This window comes from Ammodytes marinus (genome assembly GCF_949987685.1).
Source record: "Ammodytes marinus genome assembly, chromosome: 13".
Taxonomy (NCBI): Eukaryota; Metazoa; Chordata; class Actinopteri; order Uranoscopiformes; family Ammodytidae; genus Ammodytes; species Ammodytes marinus.
In genome coordinates, this window is record NC_137217.1 from 4,450,752 (window position 1) to 4,467,963 (window position 17,212).

At 41.6% G+C, this 17,212-nt stretch overlaps 1 protein-coding gene across 2 annotated transcripts in view; it reads right to left on the reverse strand.

Annotated features, from left to right (window-relative positions):
• Positions 1 to 14,556, reverse strand: part of hace1 (HECT domain and ankyrin repeat containing E3 ubiquitin protein ligase 1) — a 29,929-nt gene extending 15,373 nt beyond the window's left edge. The window contains exons 1-17 of one of the 2 annotated variants that reach the window (XM_080040066.1): positions 14,306 to 14,556; positions 13,338 to 13,392; positions 13,132 to 13,221; positions 12,500 to 12,604; positions 11,505 to 11,580; positions 10,683 to 10,814; positions 9,504 to 9,586; positions 8,505 to 8,601; positions 7,832 to 7,933; positions 7,524 to 7,630; positions 5,914 to 6,064; positions 4,592 to 4,893; positions 3,665 to 3,733; positions 3,440 to 3,527; positions 2,210 to 2,321; positions 889 to 986; positions 262 to 349 (exon numbers count right to left, since the gene is read on the reverse strand). In XM_080040066.1, coding sequence (XP_079896192.1) covers positions 262 to 349; positions 889 to 986; positions 2,210 to 2,321; positions 3,440 to 3,527; positions 3,665 to 3,733; positions 4,592 to 4,893; positions 5,914 to 6,064; positions 7,524 to 7,630; positions 7,832 to 7,933; positions 8,505 to 8,601; positions 9,504 to 9,586; positions 10,683 to 10,814; positions 11,505 to 11,580; positions 12,500 to 12,604; positions 13,132 to 13,221; positions 13,338 to 13,392; positions 14,306 to 14,393 — 1,843 coding nt within the window. In that variant the 5' untranslated portion in view covers positions 14,394 to 14,556. Of the gene's footprint in view, positions 1 to 261; positions 350 to 888; positions 987 to 2,209; positions 2,322 to 3,439; positions 3,528 to 3,664; positions 3,734 to 4,591; positions 4,945 to 5,913; positions 6,065 to 7,523; positions 7,631 to 7,831; positions 7,934 to 8,504; positions 8,602 to 9,503; positions 9,587 to 10,682; positions 10,815 to 11,504; positions 11,581 to 12,499; positions 12,605 to 13,131; positions 13,222 to 13,337; positions 13,393 to 14,305 lie in introns of both variants that reach the window. The other variant, XM_080040065.1, reaches the window with a different exon arrangement.
• Between the last annotated feature and the right edge of the window lie 2,656 nt (positions 14,557 to 17,212).

The following is a 17,212-nucleotide window of genomic DNA, read 5'->3' on the forward strand; positions in this document are numbered from 1 at the left end:
ACACACACACCTTGTATATACTATCTATCTATGACACACACACACACACACACACACACACACACACACACACACACACACACACACACACACACACACACACACACACACACACACACACACACACACACACACACACACACACACACACACACACACACACACACACACACACACACACACACACACACACACACACACACACACACACACACACACACACACAATGTCACTGAACACAATATGCGACATGTAACGTACCATCAGCTGACTGCGTGAACAGAGCGTAGTCTGGGTTGATGATCTCATTGGACAGGATGTCAAACCACTCGCGGACCACCCCCTGGCCCTGGAACACACAGAAAATAAAAAGCCTTTGGATTGGATGAGACGGTTTCAGCTGACCAATAGGAGAGTAGCTTTATTATTACTTAGAAGACACACTCCTTGCGTTCCAAATCTCATACTCTTTTTTTTCTTCTATTCTACATACTACAGCTGACCACAAAAATAATCTAGTTAGGATGCAGTAGGCACACATTTGGGACATACTTTTACGTATGTATTTCATCATAACATTGCGCCTTGATCTTGCCTCTTGCTCATATATCCGTCTCATCGCTGGTTGTTTTCATAAGGAGGCTCCAATCGATGTGACGTCACTTCTGGTACATACTGGATCGTGGGTCAGAATCACCCAAAAAGCATCCAGATTTCAACGTTAAAAATCTCCACCGGATGTAGTAGTAGGCATCCGGGTATTTTAAAGCATTCTAAATCTGACCACAAGAATTGGGACATCCTAAATCTTTTTTCTACCGTACTAAATAGCAGAGAGTATTAGGATAGGAACGCAGGGAATGTGTATATGAATGTAGAAAACCCCACCATGCCCTCCTCGCCGTGGAAACGCACAGCGATGCCCTGCTTGAGTTTCTCATTAGTGGACTTGGACACCATCTCACAGCTGCTCCTAAATATGGCTTCTGTCAGGCACACAGACAAAATAGAATGAGTGCACTTTGTAACAACACTTTGATTGAGAGCACAGATGGATAATCTAGTGGTCAGGGTTGGACTGACTCTAGCACAGCAGTAGGAAAGGCAACGCGCTCATTTTGTACTTTAAGACCTACTTCACCGGTGGAAATATGAAGGTGTATTGAACTCTGAGATCCTATGTAGTATAAATGTGCAAACATTTTAGAAATCAGTTCATCCTAGCCTGAGAAAAGGCAGAAAGAGTGTTTTATGGTCTCACTGTCTAACCCTACATTTTACTAGTGTGACATCACACTAGTAAAAATGTAGGGTTAGGATTAACAGGACAGCTGGGCCAAGGGAAGACTGAGGAAAGATTGAGGGAAGAAAAAACCTCATTTATTATATTATAATAGTGATTTTATAATGATATAACGCCAGTTCCAAATGGGTGAAGTATTTCTTTAATGATTTCAGCAGTGGCAATGACTATGAGATGTCTCTATTGTTTTAAACCCTCAGGCTAAATGGCTTTATTGCTCTTCATCATCATCATTATCATCATCCTCATCATCACCTCACTAGCTCTGCAGAAACACCTGAGTTATCTTAAAACACTGGCTGAAATAAGACATGCCTTAAATGGTATGAAGCATCTGCCAATACAATGAAGAAAGCTTTAAGTGAGTGATGCTGGTTGGTGGCTTTAGCATTGAAAAGGTGGAGGGATTTCGGAGAATGTCAAAATCCTTTTATGTCAAAATCAGTGAATATCTCCTCAGGATCCGCTATCTGTCTCCCTCCCTACTGTGCGTCCGCTGAAAGAAAATATACAGTGTTAATACACAGCCTAGGCTTTGTAAACGGGTAAGTAAACAAAGGGGGGCCCACCATAGCTAGCAACATGCTAGCTGTTTGCTGTATTTTTTTTTCAGGGCACACACAGTACAAAAGCAGGTAGCGAATCGTGAGGAGATATTCAGTGCTATATTACATATGTATCTGTATGCTTTTCTAATGTTTCACTTACTTTTAATATACTTGTCTTTGCGTTTTGTTTTATTGTGTGTGGGTTTTATTGCTACACCTCATTTGATTTGCTTGTGTACTCATTTTTATTGTAAAGTGTCTTTGAGTGCCTTATATTATTTATGAAAATAAATGCATTCTTAATTCTTATTCTAGCTGAAGAGTGGGAGTGTATGTAGTGGTGCTGACGTGTGTGTACCTCTGTGGATGAGGAGGATGTCGTTTTCATTGACCGGCCGGTGAACCATGTCTGAGTCAGGCTGTCCGGCCAGCAGATGTTCATAGAACCACTCACAGCGGTCCTTAAAGGGCTAGACAGAGGGGGGGGGGGAGACCAGACTTTAACACACACACACACACACACTACACAACAGCACTTTCCTTAATACAAATTAACACTCCGCTGTGTGCTTTCAATTCTCACACTGTGGACTTCATTCAGTCTCGACCGACGGCCTTCGAAAAGCTTTTAGCGCTGAAATACTCATCTGTTACAGAGAGAGAGACGAGGCAGGGGGGGGGGGGGGGTATTTGCATAAAATACCTTTGTTCTGTTCGCTGCATCGGAGGTATAGAGTGAGGGATGAGCGTAGAGGAGAGACAGAAAAGGCTTATTTCTTTCCCACTGGGCATACGGTATATAGCAAGAGAGATTGAAATCAAATTTGCAGGTTAAAGTCTGTCATTAAAACAAAGGGCCCTATTTTCCCAGGCCAGCCATAATCCACGAGTATAACGAGGCTCCACACACTCAAATACTGAATACTGAAGAGTCAATGAACAAGAAGCGCACAACTTTGGATCAGCACTACCAATGTATGGGGCTGTATAAAAGGCAACTCTACAGACAAGTGTTATAATATAATGGCCATGGTTATATTACTTGTAAAATGACCCTGAAGTGAAGACAGAGGTCCCTGAAGGAGCCATTGTGTATGTGTATGTGTGTGTGTGGGGGGGGGACAAGAGAGAGACAAGTGAACAGTGAAAGGTTGCTGGGAGAAATGGGATGTGTTTTAATTCAGCTTGGGAGCTGATAAATGATGGCTGTCCAATGATACGGACTCTTTTAGTTAGATAGGGAACACCTAGGTGAGAAGGTTCAACGTAAACAGGGGCTGGCCATGCCAAAGCACAAATGGACTCATTATTTAGGAAGACAACACACACTGTTGACTTGAGCTCCACACGCACACATACTGGCCTGTAGCTGATCACACATGCATTAATGGAAAAAAAAATAAGGTACATATCTTATGTCATACTCGGGTGGAGCAGAGGGGTGGTTGTTTGATTTTTAAATGAAAGTTGGTTAGTCAAACCTACTGTATTCTGCACATTTCAAAAAGGGGGTTTCAGCTGACATGGAGGGTGAGGTAGATGACATTACATTGAACTACATTCAATCAGAGAATCCCTGGTGTCTTACCTGACCCTTAATGATATGCATGAAGCGTGACATCAGCTCTGGACACTCCAGCAGGAAGTGGAAGTGGTTGAAGATGATCTTTGGATTCCTGAGAGACAGAGAGAGGAGAACCACATACTCAACAGAGAGAAGAGAGAGATACTGTAGATGTGGACATTACACTGAGAGGACAGAAGTTGCTAGATCAATAAGTATATTAAATTGAAACGAGCCACATGGACTGACCTGGTAACAAAACACTTGAGCACCTCGTCGTGCTTGCAGACAAACTCAATGAAGCGAGGAGACGTCATCCTGGAGGAGGGAGGAGAGGGAGGTGAAGAGAAGGGCAGCAACATCTCAGCCAACAGCATTGGATTGGCTTATGAGAGCTACTAGAATAAAAAGGTGACAGCTCATTTCAACAGATGTGTCCCTAACAAGACACCGTTGGCTCTAAATGAAGCTTAAAGTGATGTAATTACGTACAAATTATACCTCTTAACCTAGCTCCAGTTCTGGGCTGGTGCTAGGGCCGGCAAGAGAGCAATGACATGAAACCACTGTAAACGTCTGTTCACTCCATATGCTGCTCTCCTGGCTAACGCTAAATCTACTGCTAGCTTTTAGCACAAAAACAGGGGCGGGTACATCTTATTTTCCTTTACACATGTTGCCTCTCGCTTTGCTTTGTTAACCAAACACGACCTATACAGCGGATTTTTCACCGGTCGATTTGATAACTACGTTCGGTAATTAAGTTATGTTTACGTCTAGTAGGGGTGTTTTTAAATATGGCGGGCATGAGGTTTTAGTTGGTCTGGTTGGTCAGGATAATCCCTCCCCTGGCCCCTGACGTAAGCCGTTCACACTTCCAGACCAGCTCAAAACTGGAGCCGCTCCGGAACCAGTTTTTTTAGGCCGGGAACGGGCTCTCTTGCGTGGGAAACCAAAGAACCGGTTCCCAACTGAGCACTAGCTCTGAACCAGACCCTATTTTGCGTCGGTGGTTAAGGGGTAAAAGAGAGTTAAATATGGGAGCAAACAGATAACTGCAGTACTGTGGCTGAACACACGTGATACTTAATGCTATGTTGAAAGATGCTCCATTCTGTATTGATCAGAAAGGTGTTTCTAAAGCAGAGAATGCTTTGGGGGCGCAGGGCAGCGTACCCTTGAGGCATCTGACAGGAGCAGCACATGTAGAAGGCCTGGATGACAGCACTGAGCCGGTTGGCTGTCATGGAGATGACGTCCTCTCCCTCGGGGTACACCTCTGTGTCCAAGGCCGTGTGGGGCTCCAGCAGTGTGGGTGTGGAGCCTGTGTGCTGGTCTGCCTCCTCCCTCTGTCTGAGCAGCAGGGAGGCTATCTCACTGCTGGAGGAGGGGGACAGAGGGTTGAGCCGGCTCCGGTCCAGCTCTGTGGAGATCAGCACCATCCACTCGTCCAGGGAGTGCCACAGTAGCTCCATGGGCTGCACATACACACAGGCAGGAGGGGGGACAAGGTCAGCTTTTCTCTGGACCTACAGTACGGGACACAAACAATGTCAGTTTTTGACACAACCGACACAAGAGGTTTGCTTTAAAAAAGGGGTTTGGTCGATTGATCTTAAATCATGAAAATAAATTGACGTATATTTTTCCTTACTTACCGCTTCAACAATCTAGCAAGTTGGTAGCATTTTGTTAAATAAAATTAGACACACACACACACACACACACACACACACACACACACACACACACACACACACACACACACACTCAAACACACAACGTAAAGCAATTCTTACCAGGGCATCTTGATTGGGAATCAAATTAATGCAAATGAAGTTAGTTTATTAACTTATTTCAAACACAAAGGAGTGTAATGAGCCATGAGTTGAATTATTATTATTTTAACGTCATCCTCATATAAAGGATGTGTGGTGTGTAGAATCAAAGTATTAGGAGCTTCTCCTAGTCAATGATTTACAATGTGAAAACCTCTGACCTGTTGACTCAAGGCCCAGATCAAATATCCCAGCTTTAATAGTTGAGTCTCCCTGTGTTCCTAATCACATACTCTTTCTTTTTACTACACCACATACTAAAGTACAGAAGAGTTTTAGGGCCACAGGAGAGAGAAAAAAAATCAGATAAGGAAGTTTTTTTTTCATGATGTCGAGAAAATGCAAAAAAAAAGACGAATACTCCAAAATGCTATTGGAGTTAGTTGGGCATTTATGTTTTTTCAGCATACTTCAATTGACGTGCACGTATGGGGCAATTCTAAATCTTTTTCTGGCATACTAAATAGTAGGGAAGTATGGGGATTGGAACGCAGGGCATATTTACAGAAGAAACCTTGTTAGTAAACTATGAGAGCAAAAAAAAACTAAATGGTTCTTCATTAATAGGAGGTAAATTGTTCAATTAATGGTGATATTATATTATATTTGAGGTGAAACGGCCCAGCCCTCCTCTATCCTGTACATACACCTGCTGCTCACCTTAAAGACCTGGTTGCGAGGCGTCTTGTTGCCGTTGTAGCCCATGTCGTTTCCACTGTTGGGTGATGAAGGCCCCAGACGAAACACGTGGCAGAAGATACGGACGATTCTCAGCAGACTCTTCATCTGAGCTTCAAAACTGCTGGACAAGCTGTGGGAGGGACAAGACACACATCTGAGTCAGGTCCATTTGTAATGCAAGAGAAGACAGCTGTCATGCAAGGATATTGAGATGTGTGGCTGTTTGTGAGGGAGGTGATGGGCACTGAAGAACACTCTAATTCAAAATGAATACAACATGGAACACATGATTTTGTACATCTTTAAACATCTCCGTTCCTTATTTGTTGTTACCCATTCAATCTATCAATTCTAGTTACAGGTGAAGTAAGTGATTTATAAGTGTTAAATCGCTCTTTATTCATACAGTGATCACTTATATAGTGTGCGCGTTTCATAAAGCCGATCTCTCAGTCACTCGCTCTGCATGTTATCGGCACTGCCGGTGCACGTGCAGAGCGACAGATGGGTGAATGTGTATGCGCCTACAATGGCGGAGCAGGTAAAAATCCTTCCCAATGTCTGTTTTGCTGGTTTTTATCATGTTTTATCACACTTATGGATCTGAGATGATGCTAGATAACTCACTGCTTCAATGAAGTCCGCAGTGCATTAATGTGGTGACATAGGGACGAGCGAGGGGACTGCTAACTGCAGTCACTAACAGGAAGTTAGCTAAACTGACCACTCCGCTTACTGAACCTTTAAAGGTGGGATAAGGGATTTTGGAGAATGTTTGTTGATAACGTTCCCTTTGTTTACATATCAGTTTACAGAGCCTAGGCTGTTTATTAACCCTTTTTTTCGAAGTGCAAGTGAATTTGGTCATTACTCTCCAGAATCGCTTACCCCACCATTTAGTGTTATATTTAATCAAATTATAGTCTCTAATATTAGATTTCTTTTAAATAGATATTTAAATTGTATCCATTTCTTAATTTACTTCTATGGTTGCATTTCCATTTTAAAAATGTGTTATTTTGGGGTGAATAAAAAACATGTTGTATCCTGGTTAAAATAATGTTTGGAAAACGGGGGCGCTTGTGGCACAGTGGTTAGAGCTTCCCCATAGAGGATCAGGCCTCGCAGCAGACCCGGGTTAGAATCCAACCCGGGTCAGTTTTCTGCATGGCATTCCCCTCTTTGCCCCATTTCAAATATATCTCCAAATCTGTCTAATAAAAAAAAAATGCCCAAAAATTATCTTAATTAAAAAAAAATAACAATAATGTTTGGAAAAAGTTAGGAAGATCAAGATCAATACATATGCAAACAAATAAGATAAAGAAAGAAAATATTTGAATTAGAGGTCTGCCTTTTGCAGCATGCCCGTGGGACCAGCGGGTCCCCTTACAGTTGTTAGGGCGGTCAAACTGCAGGTCCTGTGGTTGTGCAGGTTGGCAATATAAACACCTATCAGCAATTTAAGGGACGATCGACAAGTAAAGCCGTATTAGTGAGTGAGGGTGACTGCCTCTCTCTCTCTCTCTCTCTCTCACAGAGCACACACACGCCTCTAGTTTGAATGAAATACGTATGTCAAATTTTACCTGAGAAGCTTGTGTCCGTTGGTGGTGGCCACTTCAGCCAGACTGGTCAAGATCCTCTGATAGTGACTGTCACTCTGCTGAGAGACATGCTCCAGAACCTGTCTGAGCTACACACAGACAGACACACAGACAGAGACACAGACAGATACACACACACACACACACACACACACACACACACACACACACACACACACACACACACACACACACAGAGAAAGACAGACAGACAGAGAGAGACACACACACACACTTAGAGGGTTACACACTGGGTATATCAATGAATGTAGAGACAAACTTGGCCATACCATGCTCTCTTTAATATCATCGTTCTGGGTCATCTGGATGAGCGCCTGGAATAGTCTGCCGTGATGCTGGATGAGGATCTCACAAGTTTCCCCGTATCCACCCTGAACACACACACACACACACACACACACACACACACACACACACACACACACACACACACACACACACACACACACACACACACACACACACACACACACACACACACACACACACACACACACACACACACACACACACACACACACACACACACACACACACACACACACACAGTTAGTAAGGTATAAGCAGTAAGAAGAAAAAGGTTTAAGGTACATTCAAGCCACTGCCGAAAGAGTTCACGCAAAGTTGATTAAGCCTATCAGCTCCACAAAACTCTCTCTGTACTTCTCAGTATGGCAGCGTTTACAAACTGGTGTCACCCCCCCCTCCCTTGACACTAGTGCAGGAAGTCAGAATAATCCCAAGAATTGCCCAGGAAATGTTTCAGTTGTTGATTCTACTGCTAAGAGATAAAACTTGGACGTACAGCAGAAGGTATTAAAATCCATGTGCGATATTCAAAGGCTTACCATGCAGATGCACCAACAGTGTTATTACTCAGAATTCCTCACGGGGGCGACAAAAGTAACGCACTATAGCTTTAATGTGTGGTGAAAACCTCACCTGCACACAGAGATCCAGGGGAGTGATTCCATTCTTGTCAGCGATGTATTTGGCACTTCGAGAGAGGAGGATCTGGGCTGTGTCTCTCTGGCCGTGGCTACAGTAGAACACACAAGACACGTTTCAATACAACTCCACTTATCACAGGGTTTGCAACTTGTTTACCACCTGTCTGTCTGTCTGTCTGTCTGTCTGTCTGTCTGTCTGTGTGTCTGTGTGTCTATAACAATTGATAATTGTTTATGCCAAAAACTATAACTGTTGCCAAGGAGACCATTTGATACGGCCATGCCAACATGGTCCTGTCAAACAGTCTAGACAGTAAAAAAGCATTTTTTAAACTTGTTTTATAATATATATATATATATATATATATATATATATATATATATATATATATATATATATATATATATATATATATATATATATATTTATGAATCATTGAATGATGATTTTATAAAAGCTTAACTTTAGATAGATTTTGACTATTTTAGAGCAGGTTTCCAGAAGGCTTTAACAGACAAGTGTAGATAAGTGTAGATATGTGTGGTGAGCTCCACTGTGTCTGAAATCGCGCACTCACGTAAGTGCACTTACATTGAGTGCACTTTATTATCCCTACAGTACACTTACTTATAGACGCAGTGCTCTCATTTCTACAGTGCACTGTCCAAACTGCCGTCGCGCACCTACCGGAAATGACTTTGTATTTTGAAGGTTCTTCTTCGGTGGTATTTTTTTTTAAACGGTCGGATACAGTCTAAAACAGTGTAGTTGTACGGAAAAACTAAACAAATGTGTAATTTAACTTTTGTAGAGCGCGTCCGTCTCCACAGTTGCTTCAAGCTCCTCTATTTTGATTTTAATGTTCCGTCCTCTCCGCTACGTAGGCAAGATGGCGGCCGTGCACTCAAAAAAGTAAGTGTAAGTACAGAGGTGCGCGATTTCAGACACAGATATGACTGGACATTGAACAGTGACACTGATGACATTCACCTGCAGGCAAAGTAAAGGGGCGTGGCTCCGGAGCAGTTGGGCCGGTTGATGTCCGCTCCACTGTCCAGAAGACATAACACCGTCTGAGCAGACAAAGCACGCACAGTTTACAGAAAAAACTGGGACCGCAACAAAAGAACGACACAATCTGAACACTGAATTCAACATGTACAGAAAGGATGTTGGTGTCTTTATTCTCGATATTTAATGGCTAAATAACCAATAACATAAAAAGGTTATTAAATGAGGGATTCAAAAAATCAATCAGTCGAAATATATTATAGCCCAAATTCAGACAAAGAATGACTCAAAGGGCCGACAACACATAAATAATATACAAACACCACAACCACACACTTTTAACCATATAAAAACATGAGAAATGATGTCATACAAAGCTTAAAAAAGATATTCACAGTGACTAATCACATTTCAGGTAAGCAGGTATTTAGAACAGAAGCTAGGTGATGTGAAAGGTAGAGTTTGCTTTTCAAAGAATCCACTGAGTTAGCTTCACAAATGTTGAAGCTAAAATAAGATGGTATCTGGTTCATTATTCATATTGCCATCTACCAGTTGTGGGCACAGTGCAAATGGGTGCAGCCTCTGCTTGTGTCTGGCTAACGCTAATGGTCGTAGCATGTTGTAACTGGATCGCAAAGGCTATGACACAAAAGCACTATGACAGGTGCAGGTGCAGGTGCAGTGAGTTGACACCAATGTGTTGGGCTAAGCATTGTGCCTAAGCTATTCCTGAACACATACATGGGCTGGACAGGATTCAGAGGCTAACAGGCAGCCAAAATAAGCCAATATGCTCCTAACGCACCACTAGACTAAGGTCTCTTTGAGTCCCATGCTTTAAAAGGTGCTACGAGGAACTTTGAAACATTTCTGAAACAGTCTCATTTTTCCTCATAATTGATCATAAGGTACATGTAACAGTGAACGAGACCATCAGTAGGCTACATAGAATGCTATTTGTATATAGTTTTTCTTAATGCCTTTGTCAGGGTACGCCTACCCAGGAACAACAGCTTGCTTGTAAAAAAAAAAAGGGGGCCGGTAGAATTAACACAAACTAAAAAGGTCCCTGGGAGCCACTTTAAATAGAAAGGCTAAAAAGTAAATAGATTGGTTGTTTTTCTCAATGAAAGGTATAAGTGTAAATGTGCTCACAGTCTTGTGTCCGTTCTGACAGGCTACATGTAGTGCAGTCTGCCCCATGGCGTCCTCCACATCCACATTGGTGACATGCTGCACCAGGTCATGAAGGAGCTCTGTCCGCCCGTTCACTGCCAACCAATGGATCTGCAGGAGAGGTTTACCATGGACACTTACTCAATCAACCACCAGTCACACACGTATAACACTTACAGTATCTCACAAAAGTGAGTACGGTACACCCCTCGCATTTCGTCAAATATTTCATTATATCTTTTCATGGGACAACACTGAAGAAATGACACTTTGATACAATGTTAAAGTAGTCAGTTTCCAGCTTGAATAACAGTGTAAATTTACTGTCCGCTCAAAATAACTCGACACACAGTCATTAATGTCTAAAGTGCTGGCAACAAAAGTGAGTACACCCCTAAGTGAAAATGTCCAAATTGGGCCCAAAGTGTCAATATTTTGTGTGGCCACCATTATTTTCCAGCACTGCCTTAACCCTCTTGGGCATGGAGTTCACAGTAAATGTACACTGTTATACAAGCTTTACACTGACTACTTTACATTGTATCAAAGTGTCATTTCTTCAGTGTTGTCCCATGAAAAGAAATAATGATATATTTGAAGAAATGTGAGGGGTGTACTCACTTTTGTGAGATACTGTATATACAATTAGCCATGGGCCGTTAACCGGTTTAAAAGGTATATACCGCGGCTTGAAAAGTCAAGGTTTTTAATAACCACAATTATTTTCCCGTCAAAGCATTCTAAGGTATTAGATTTGAACACATTACAGTACAACACAAAGATAAGCCAGAGTCCACTCACAGCAGTCAGCCCCTCGTTGTTGCAGATGTTGACATCAGCGTTATATTCCAGTAGTCTGCCCATACACTTCTTCTGTCTGAGGGGAAAAGTGAGGCCAAGTCTTTTAGTATCATCACACGCACGCGCGCGTGTGAAGATATAGGCTTCAGTGTGTGACACGGTTTACCTTCTTGACAGCATTCAGCCCAGGTCTCATGAATTGTATCTTTATTTTTTTTATGTTTTATTAGGTTGCTTATTAAACCATAGGACACTCCAGCACAGCAACCAATCATAAAGTAGACGTTTGGTAATACTGTTTCTTTCTTAAATTGGTACAAGTTAGTATGCATTAGAGAAGAGAAAGATGCATGCATGGATAGAGAGGGTGCATTCATTCATTGTTAGAGGGGAGTATGGGGAATCCTGTGGCTTTATTTAATCATTTCCTCACCTCTAATATTGTTATTGAACAGTTTTTTACCGGATGGAGAGACCAGTTTTTTTTGTGTCAGGCACACAAGGACACATGCGCATATTCCTGCCAGTGATTTAAAAAGATAACTGAAATAAAGTCAACATTAGGGCTCTACCTAATGTTATCCAATATATGGATTCATATGCAAAATATATCGAACTGTATCGATGCATATCACCATCTTTAATATTGCCTTTTATTTTGACAGTCTCTCTGCACGTCGCTGTGACACTGTTTCCGGTCAAAGAATGGATTGTTTTTCATTTACAATAACTGGAAGAGCTCAGAAATTTAATTATAAAATCCTAACTCAATAGAATGTGTGTACGGTGCCAAAAAAAGCACACCTCTCCCAACTGTGCCAGTGAGCCTCACACTGGGACAAACCAGGTAGACTTTAGGGGGGCAGGTGTACTTGGGGCACGGTACAGATACAGGCCTATAGTGTGAATGCGCCCGTAAGTGTCCCCTAACACCTTCAATTCAAAGCGAACACAGCATATGATGTGAGCAGAGAGGTGTGTTTAGAGGCGCGTACCCGTTCCTAGCAGCCAGGTGCAGGGGGGTGCAGCCTGAGATGTCCTGGTAGTTTGGGTTGGCTCCTCTCTTCAGTAGCAGGACCAGACACTCCACTGAGCCACAGCTACACACACACAAACACACAACACAGCAAGGCAAACATGACAACTGCTCTGCATGGACAACACACACAAAATTCACACTCTGCTTTTACCACACATTTACTCTATCACAACCCTTTAGTGATATCCAGAGCTCTGAAAAATGACACTTAAAAGAATTAAGCAGGTACATCCCTTTGTCATTAACAGTGTCCCTAAAAAAAATAAAAAATAAAAAACAGTGTCCCTGTCCCCTGACTGGAAACTGTTTTTTTATTAGAACTACTATGAGCTCTACAGAGGAAAAATAGACCCCAATTATCAATCCTTTCATCTTTAAAATTGGACTGAAGATCGTGGGATATAAGTCCGGACAATATTTGGGAATTCTAGAAATCTGTTAATAATAGTTTATATAATTTATTTATTTTTTACATGAAAATTGACCAGGACATACTACTCATGATTTGTTTACTATGCAGGAGAGGAGAGAGAACTGAAGTCAATGTATCTCTTAATAAGAACATATAGTAAGTGAGCCATCTCTTACTTGGCAGCAATGTGCAGCAGACTTCTCTTCACCCGTCCAAAGGCGTAGTTCACATCAAACTTGGAGTTGAGCAGCAACTCTGACACTGATCTGATTAAGAGACAGGATGGACAAATACACACTAAAAACACTACTTCTAGCCATATTGTACAGTGCGTTCAGTTTGATGCCCATGTTTTACAGTGTGCAGTAGTGTCATGCTTTACCTGTGCTGGTCAGCCATGACCATTGGCATGAGCGTGTACACTGCAGTTTCATTGTCTTCGGCAAGAGAAATAAAACACATTAGTCCAAAATTGAACAAAAATAAGACTTTCAGAAGGACAACACATGTCTTGTTACAGTACGTCATGGGTAAGTGGGTTAGAACAGTGAACTATGACATTACAAGTAGAGCTTGATTAATCAATAAGTTGATAGAGAATTGATTGATCATCACAAAGCGCTCTACAGTTTGGCTGGGGACAGAAAAGGTCTGATTTTGGCTAAAATGAATTTATAAAAATGATCCTGTTTCATAATGTTTATCCTCTATTCTTCATTATTCTTTTTTCTAAACAAATAAAGAAGTTGGAATGACATAATTGGGGACCAGCTGATTCATTTATTTGACCATGTGAGAACTGTCCAAACCTAACCTGTGGGTGGGACCTTTATTGCTGTGTCATGACCATTCATACCTCTACAGTCGCTATGCAATACACCAGTGTGTTTATGATCATAATAACAAAACAATAAACCTCACAACATCCTGTGGGGAACACCAGTGCATGACATGTCAAATAAATAAACAACTTGGAAATGGATACAATGTGTAGGCTAGTGTGTTCCTGAGTTAATGTGCACAGTCCAATTTAGAACATTTCCAGTAGCCCAATTCTTAAAAAGAAAAAAGAAAAAGCATAGGCCTATTTAAAGAATTTAGACTCAATTGCCACTGTCAAGTCCAAACCAAACACTTAACCCCCTCTGACTCACTTCCTCCTGTAGTAGCCCATGTTCTGCTATCAAAACTGACAAATTGAATAGCCTAAAGACAAGGTGTAGGCTATTCATATTCATTCAACGTATACTAGCCTACTGCATCTACAGGCTACTGAATAATCTCTGACACCTCACACTGTGACAGAGCAGAGGGGAACACCATTGTCTAACGTGGTGTATGGTTGGTTACCTTCCGGGAGTTCCACGGTCCTTGCCCGGCGGAGGGAGCGGGTCAGCCGGCTGAGCTGTACGTTGAGCTGCTCCATCGCCCGTTCCATCCTAGGAGAACGCTCCGTCTAAAAAGAATCGGGGGGACACGGCCTCGCCCCGCCGCGTTTATGTCTTCTTTATGGGCTCCGTTGTTCCTGGGCGTCGGCCATGGGCAATGGCTGAAGGGGAACCGTCTCCCTGACAGGCACACTGATTTACAGTATGCTGTTTTTTTTCCCTAGCCTAGGCTCTGCTCATGAAACATCACATTTCGCCCGGCCTCTGACACTTCCTGTTGTGATGACATGACGCGCTATGCAGTGTGGGTGACGTAGTTCAAGGACCATTTGGCAGCTCCCGCACACAGTCCATATATGGGCAGCGCCAGTGTCTTCAACTCTACAATAAAAACAATAGGACTACTCATAACATTGAAACCATTTTTGCTTTATTATAACTAAGTCCATACCTGGTCCATTACCCCAAATGGGTGACATTTCTGTCCTCAAGCCTTCAAATGTATACATTAGCATGAAAATCAATTATAACATACATTAAAGCTGGGGTAGAGGATTTGGGGAGAAAATGGCAGTTGGGATAGAGATTCGAATCCAAATACCCCAACCGCTCCACTTGTTCTCTTTGGTGTCAGTCCCAACAGCCAATAAGAACAGAGAATCTGAGCCTCGCTCTGATTGGTTAAAGTTTTTCATTTCATTTCATTTAACTTTTATTTATCCTCGAGAGACCAATTGAGGGGTGACCCTCATTTTCAATGACGTCGAGTTCAAACAAATTCAAAGGAAAAACAACAATACATAAACAATATTCAACGCAAATACATCAAATACACAACAACAGGTGAAGAGAAAAACAATTGAAACATTTACACAGTGGTGAAGATTAAGTGGCAGCAATTAAAATTAAATGGGTCAAAGTACAATATAGCCTAATTAAAACAGTTACAGGTAGAGTTTGGCAGATTTAAGATAGTTTGTTTGAATTGGTTAAAGGATATGAAGTTATTTAGTTTAATTTGTTGCTGTAAGTTGTTCCAGGAGTCAGGGGCACTGAAGCTAAAAGCTGTCTTTCCCAGCTCAGACCGGGCTTGTGGGACATAAAGCATAAGCATGTCAGTGGAGCGGGTCTGATAAAGCCCATCTGAGATTTGCAGCATTTCTGTTAAATAACGAGGAAGCTTCCCGGTCAAGGCTTTGTAAATAAAAACATGCCAATGTGCGTCACGTCTCTCTTTAAGGGAGGACCACCCAACCTTTTCATATAAAAGACAATGGTGTGTGTCATAAGCATCTCCTGTGATGAACCTTAAAGCAGAGTGAAAAACAGAGTCCAGGAGTTTAAGACATGAATGTGATGCATGCCGGTAAACCACATCACCGTAATCAAGGACGGACATGAAAACTGCCTCAATAATCCTTTTCCTACTAAATAAAGGGAAGGTGGTTTTGTTCCTATAAAAATAGCCAATTTTTTGTCGTAGTCGACAAACAAGATTTTTTATATGAAAATTAAAAGTGAGTTTATCATCTAACCAGATGCCAAGATATTTGTATTCTGTGACTCTTTCAATTAAAAATCCATTATTTTAAAAATATTAAAATCATTCAAATTTGTAGTTCTTGCTCTGGAGAAACACATATATTTGGTTTTGTCTGCATTTAGAACCAGCCTGAGGTCCACTAGACAGTCCTGCAGGGTGTTAAAAGAGCTTTGTAGGTTCTGAATAGATTGGTGCACCGAATCGGAAATGCAATACAGTACTGTGTCGTCAGCGTATAGATGGGCGTGACAGTTTTTTAGCGATGAAACAATGTTATTTATATAAATTGTGAAAAGAACTGGACCTAAAATTGAGCCCTGTGGGACACCATTTGTAACAGTTAAAAACTCAGATTGGTATCTTCCGAGTTTAACTGACTGCTGTCTATCAGAGAGATAATCCCTAAACCAGCTACATGCAGACTGATCAAAGCCAATGTCATGCAGCCTCTGTAAAAGCAAATGGTGGTCAACAGTATCAAAGGCCTTTGAAAGATCAATAAAAAGTGCTGCACAGTGCTTTTTCTTGTCTAATGCTGTAACAATGTTGTCTACAACCAAAGTCACAGCAGAGACAGTACTGTGGCCTGCCCTAAAACCAGATTGGAATGGGCTCAAAATGGAAGCACTAGTTAGAAATGCTTTTAACTGATTATTAATAAGTGATTCTAGAATTTTTGCCAGGCATGGGAGTTTGGAAATTGGCCTGTAGTTATTAAGATTATTTTTGTCACCACCTTTATGTAAAGGAATTACGTGAGCTTTTTTCCAAATTTTAGGAACTATTCCAGAGGAGATGGAAAGATAAAAAATATGGGTTATTTGTTTTGATATTACATGTGTCGAAAGCTTGATTGAAAACGGGTCCAAATTGTCCTCTCCCATGTACTTCTTGGGGTTGATGGCGAGGAGCGCATCTACAACAACACTTGTGGGAAGAAGATCAAGGCTGAAAATAGGAGTTTGAGAGACAGGCGGTACGTTACTACTGGTTGTAGAAGGTGTACATCCTCCATTCTGAAAGAGTTGACCAGCAGCTACAAAATGTTTATTAAAAGCTAAGCCAATCTCTTTTTGATCATTGAGAGTGTGACCATTTAATTTGATCTGAGTGGGAACTGTGCTAGAATTGTTTTTATTATAGTTCACAGCTTTCCAAAATAGTGCAGGGTTAGAGTAGCAGTCGGAGATACATTCAAGGTAATATTCGGATTTGGCTTTCCTGACCATCAGAAATCATATACCCCAGCTTTAATGTATTAAGCAATGTCTCTTCCACATTGACCTGATTGTGAATTTAAAATATGTATTTTATAACACTGATAAA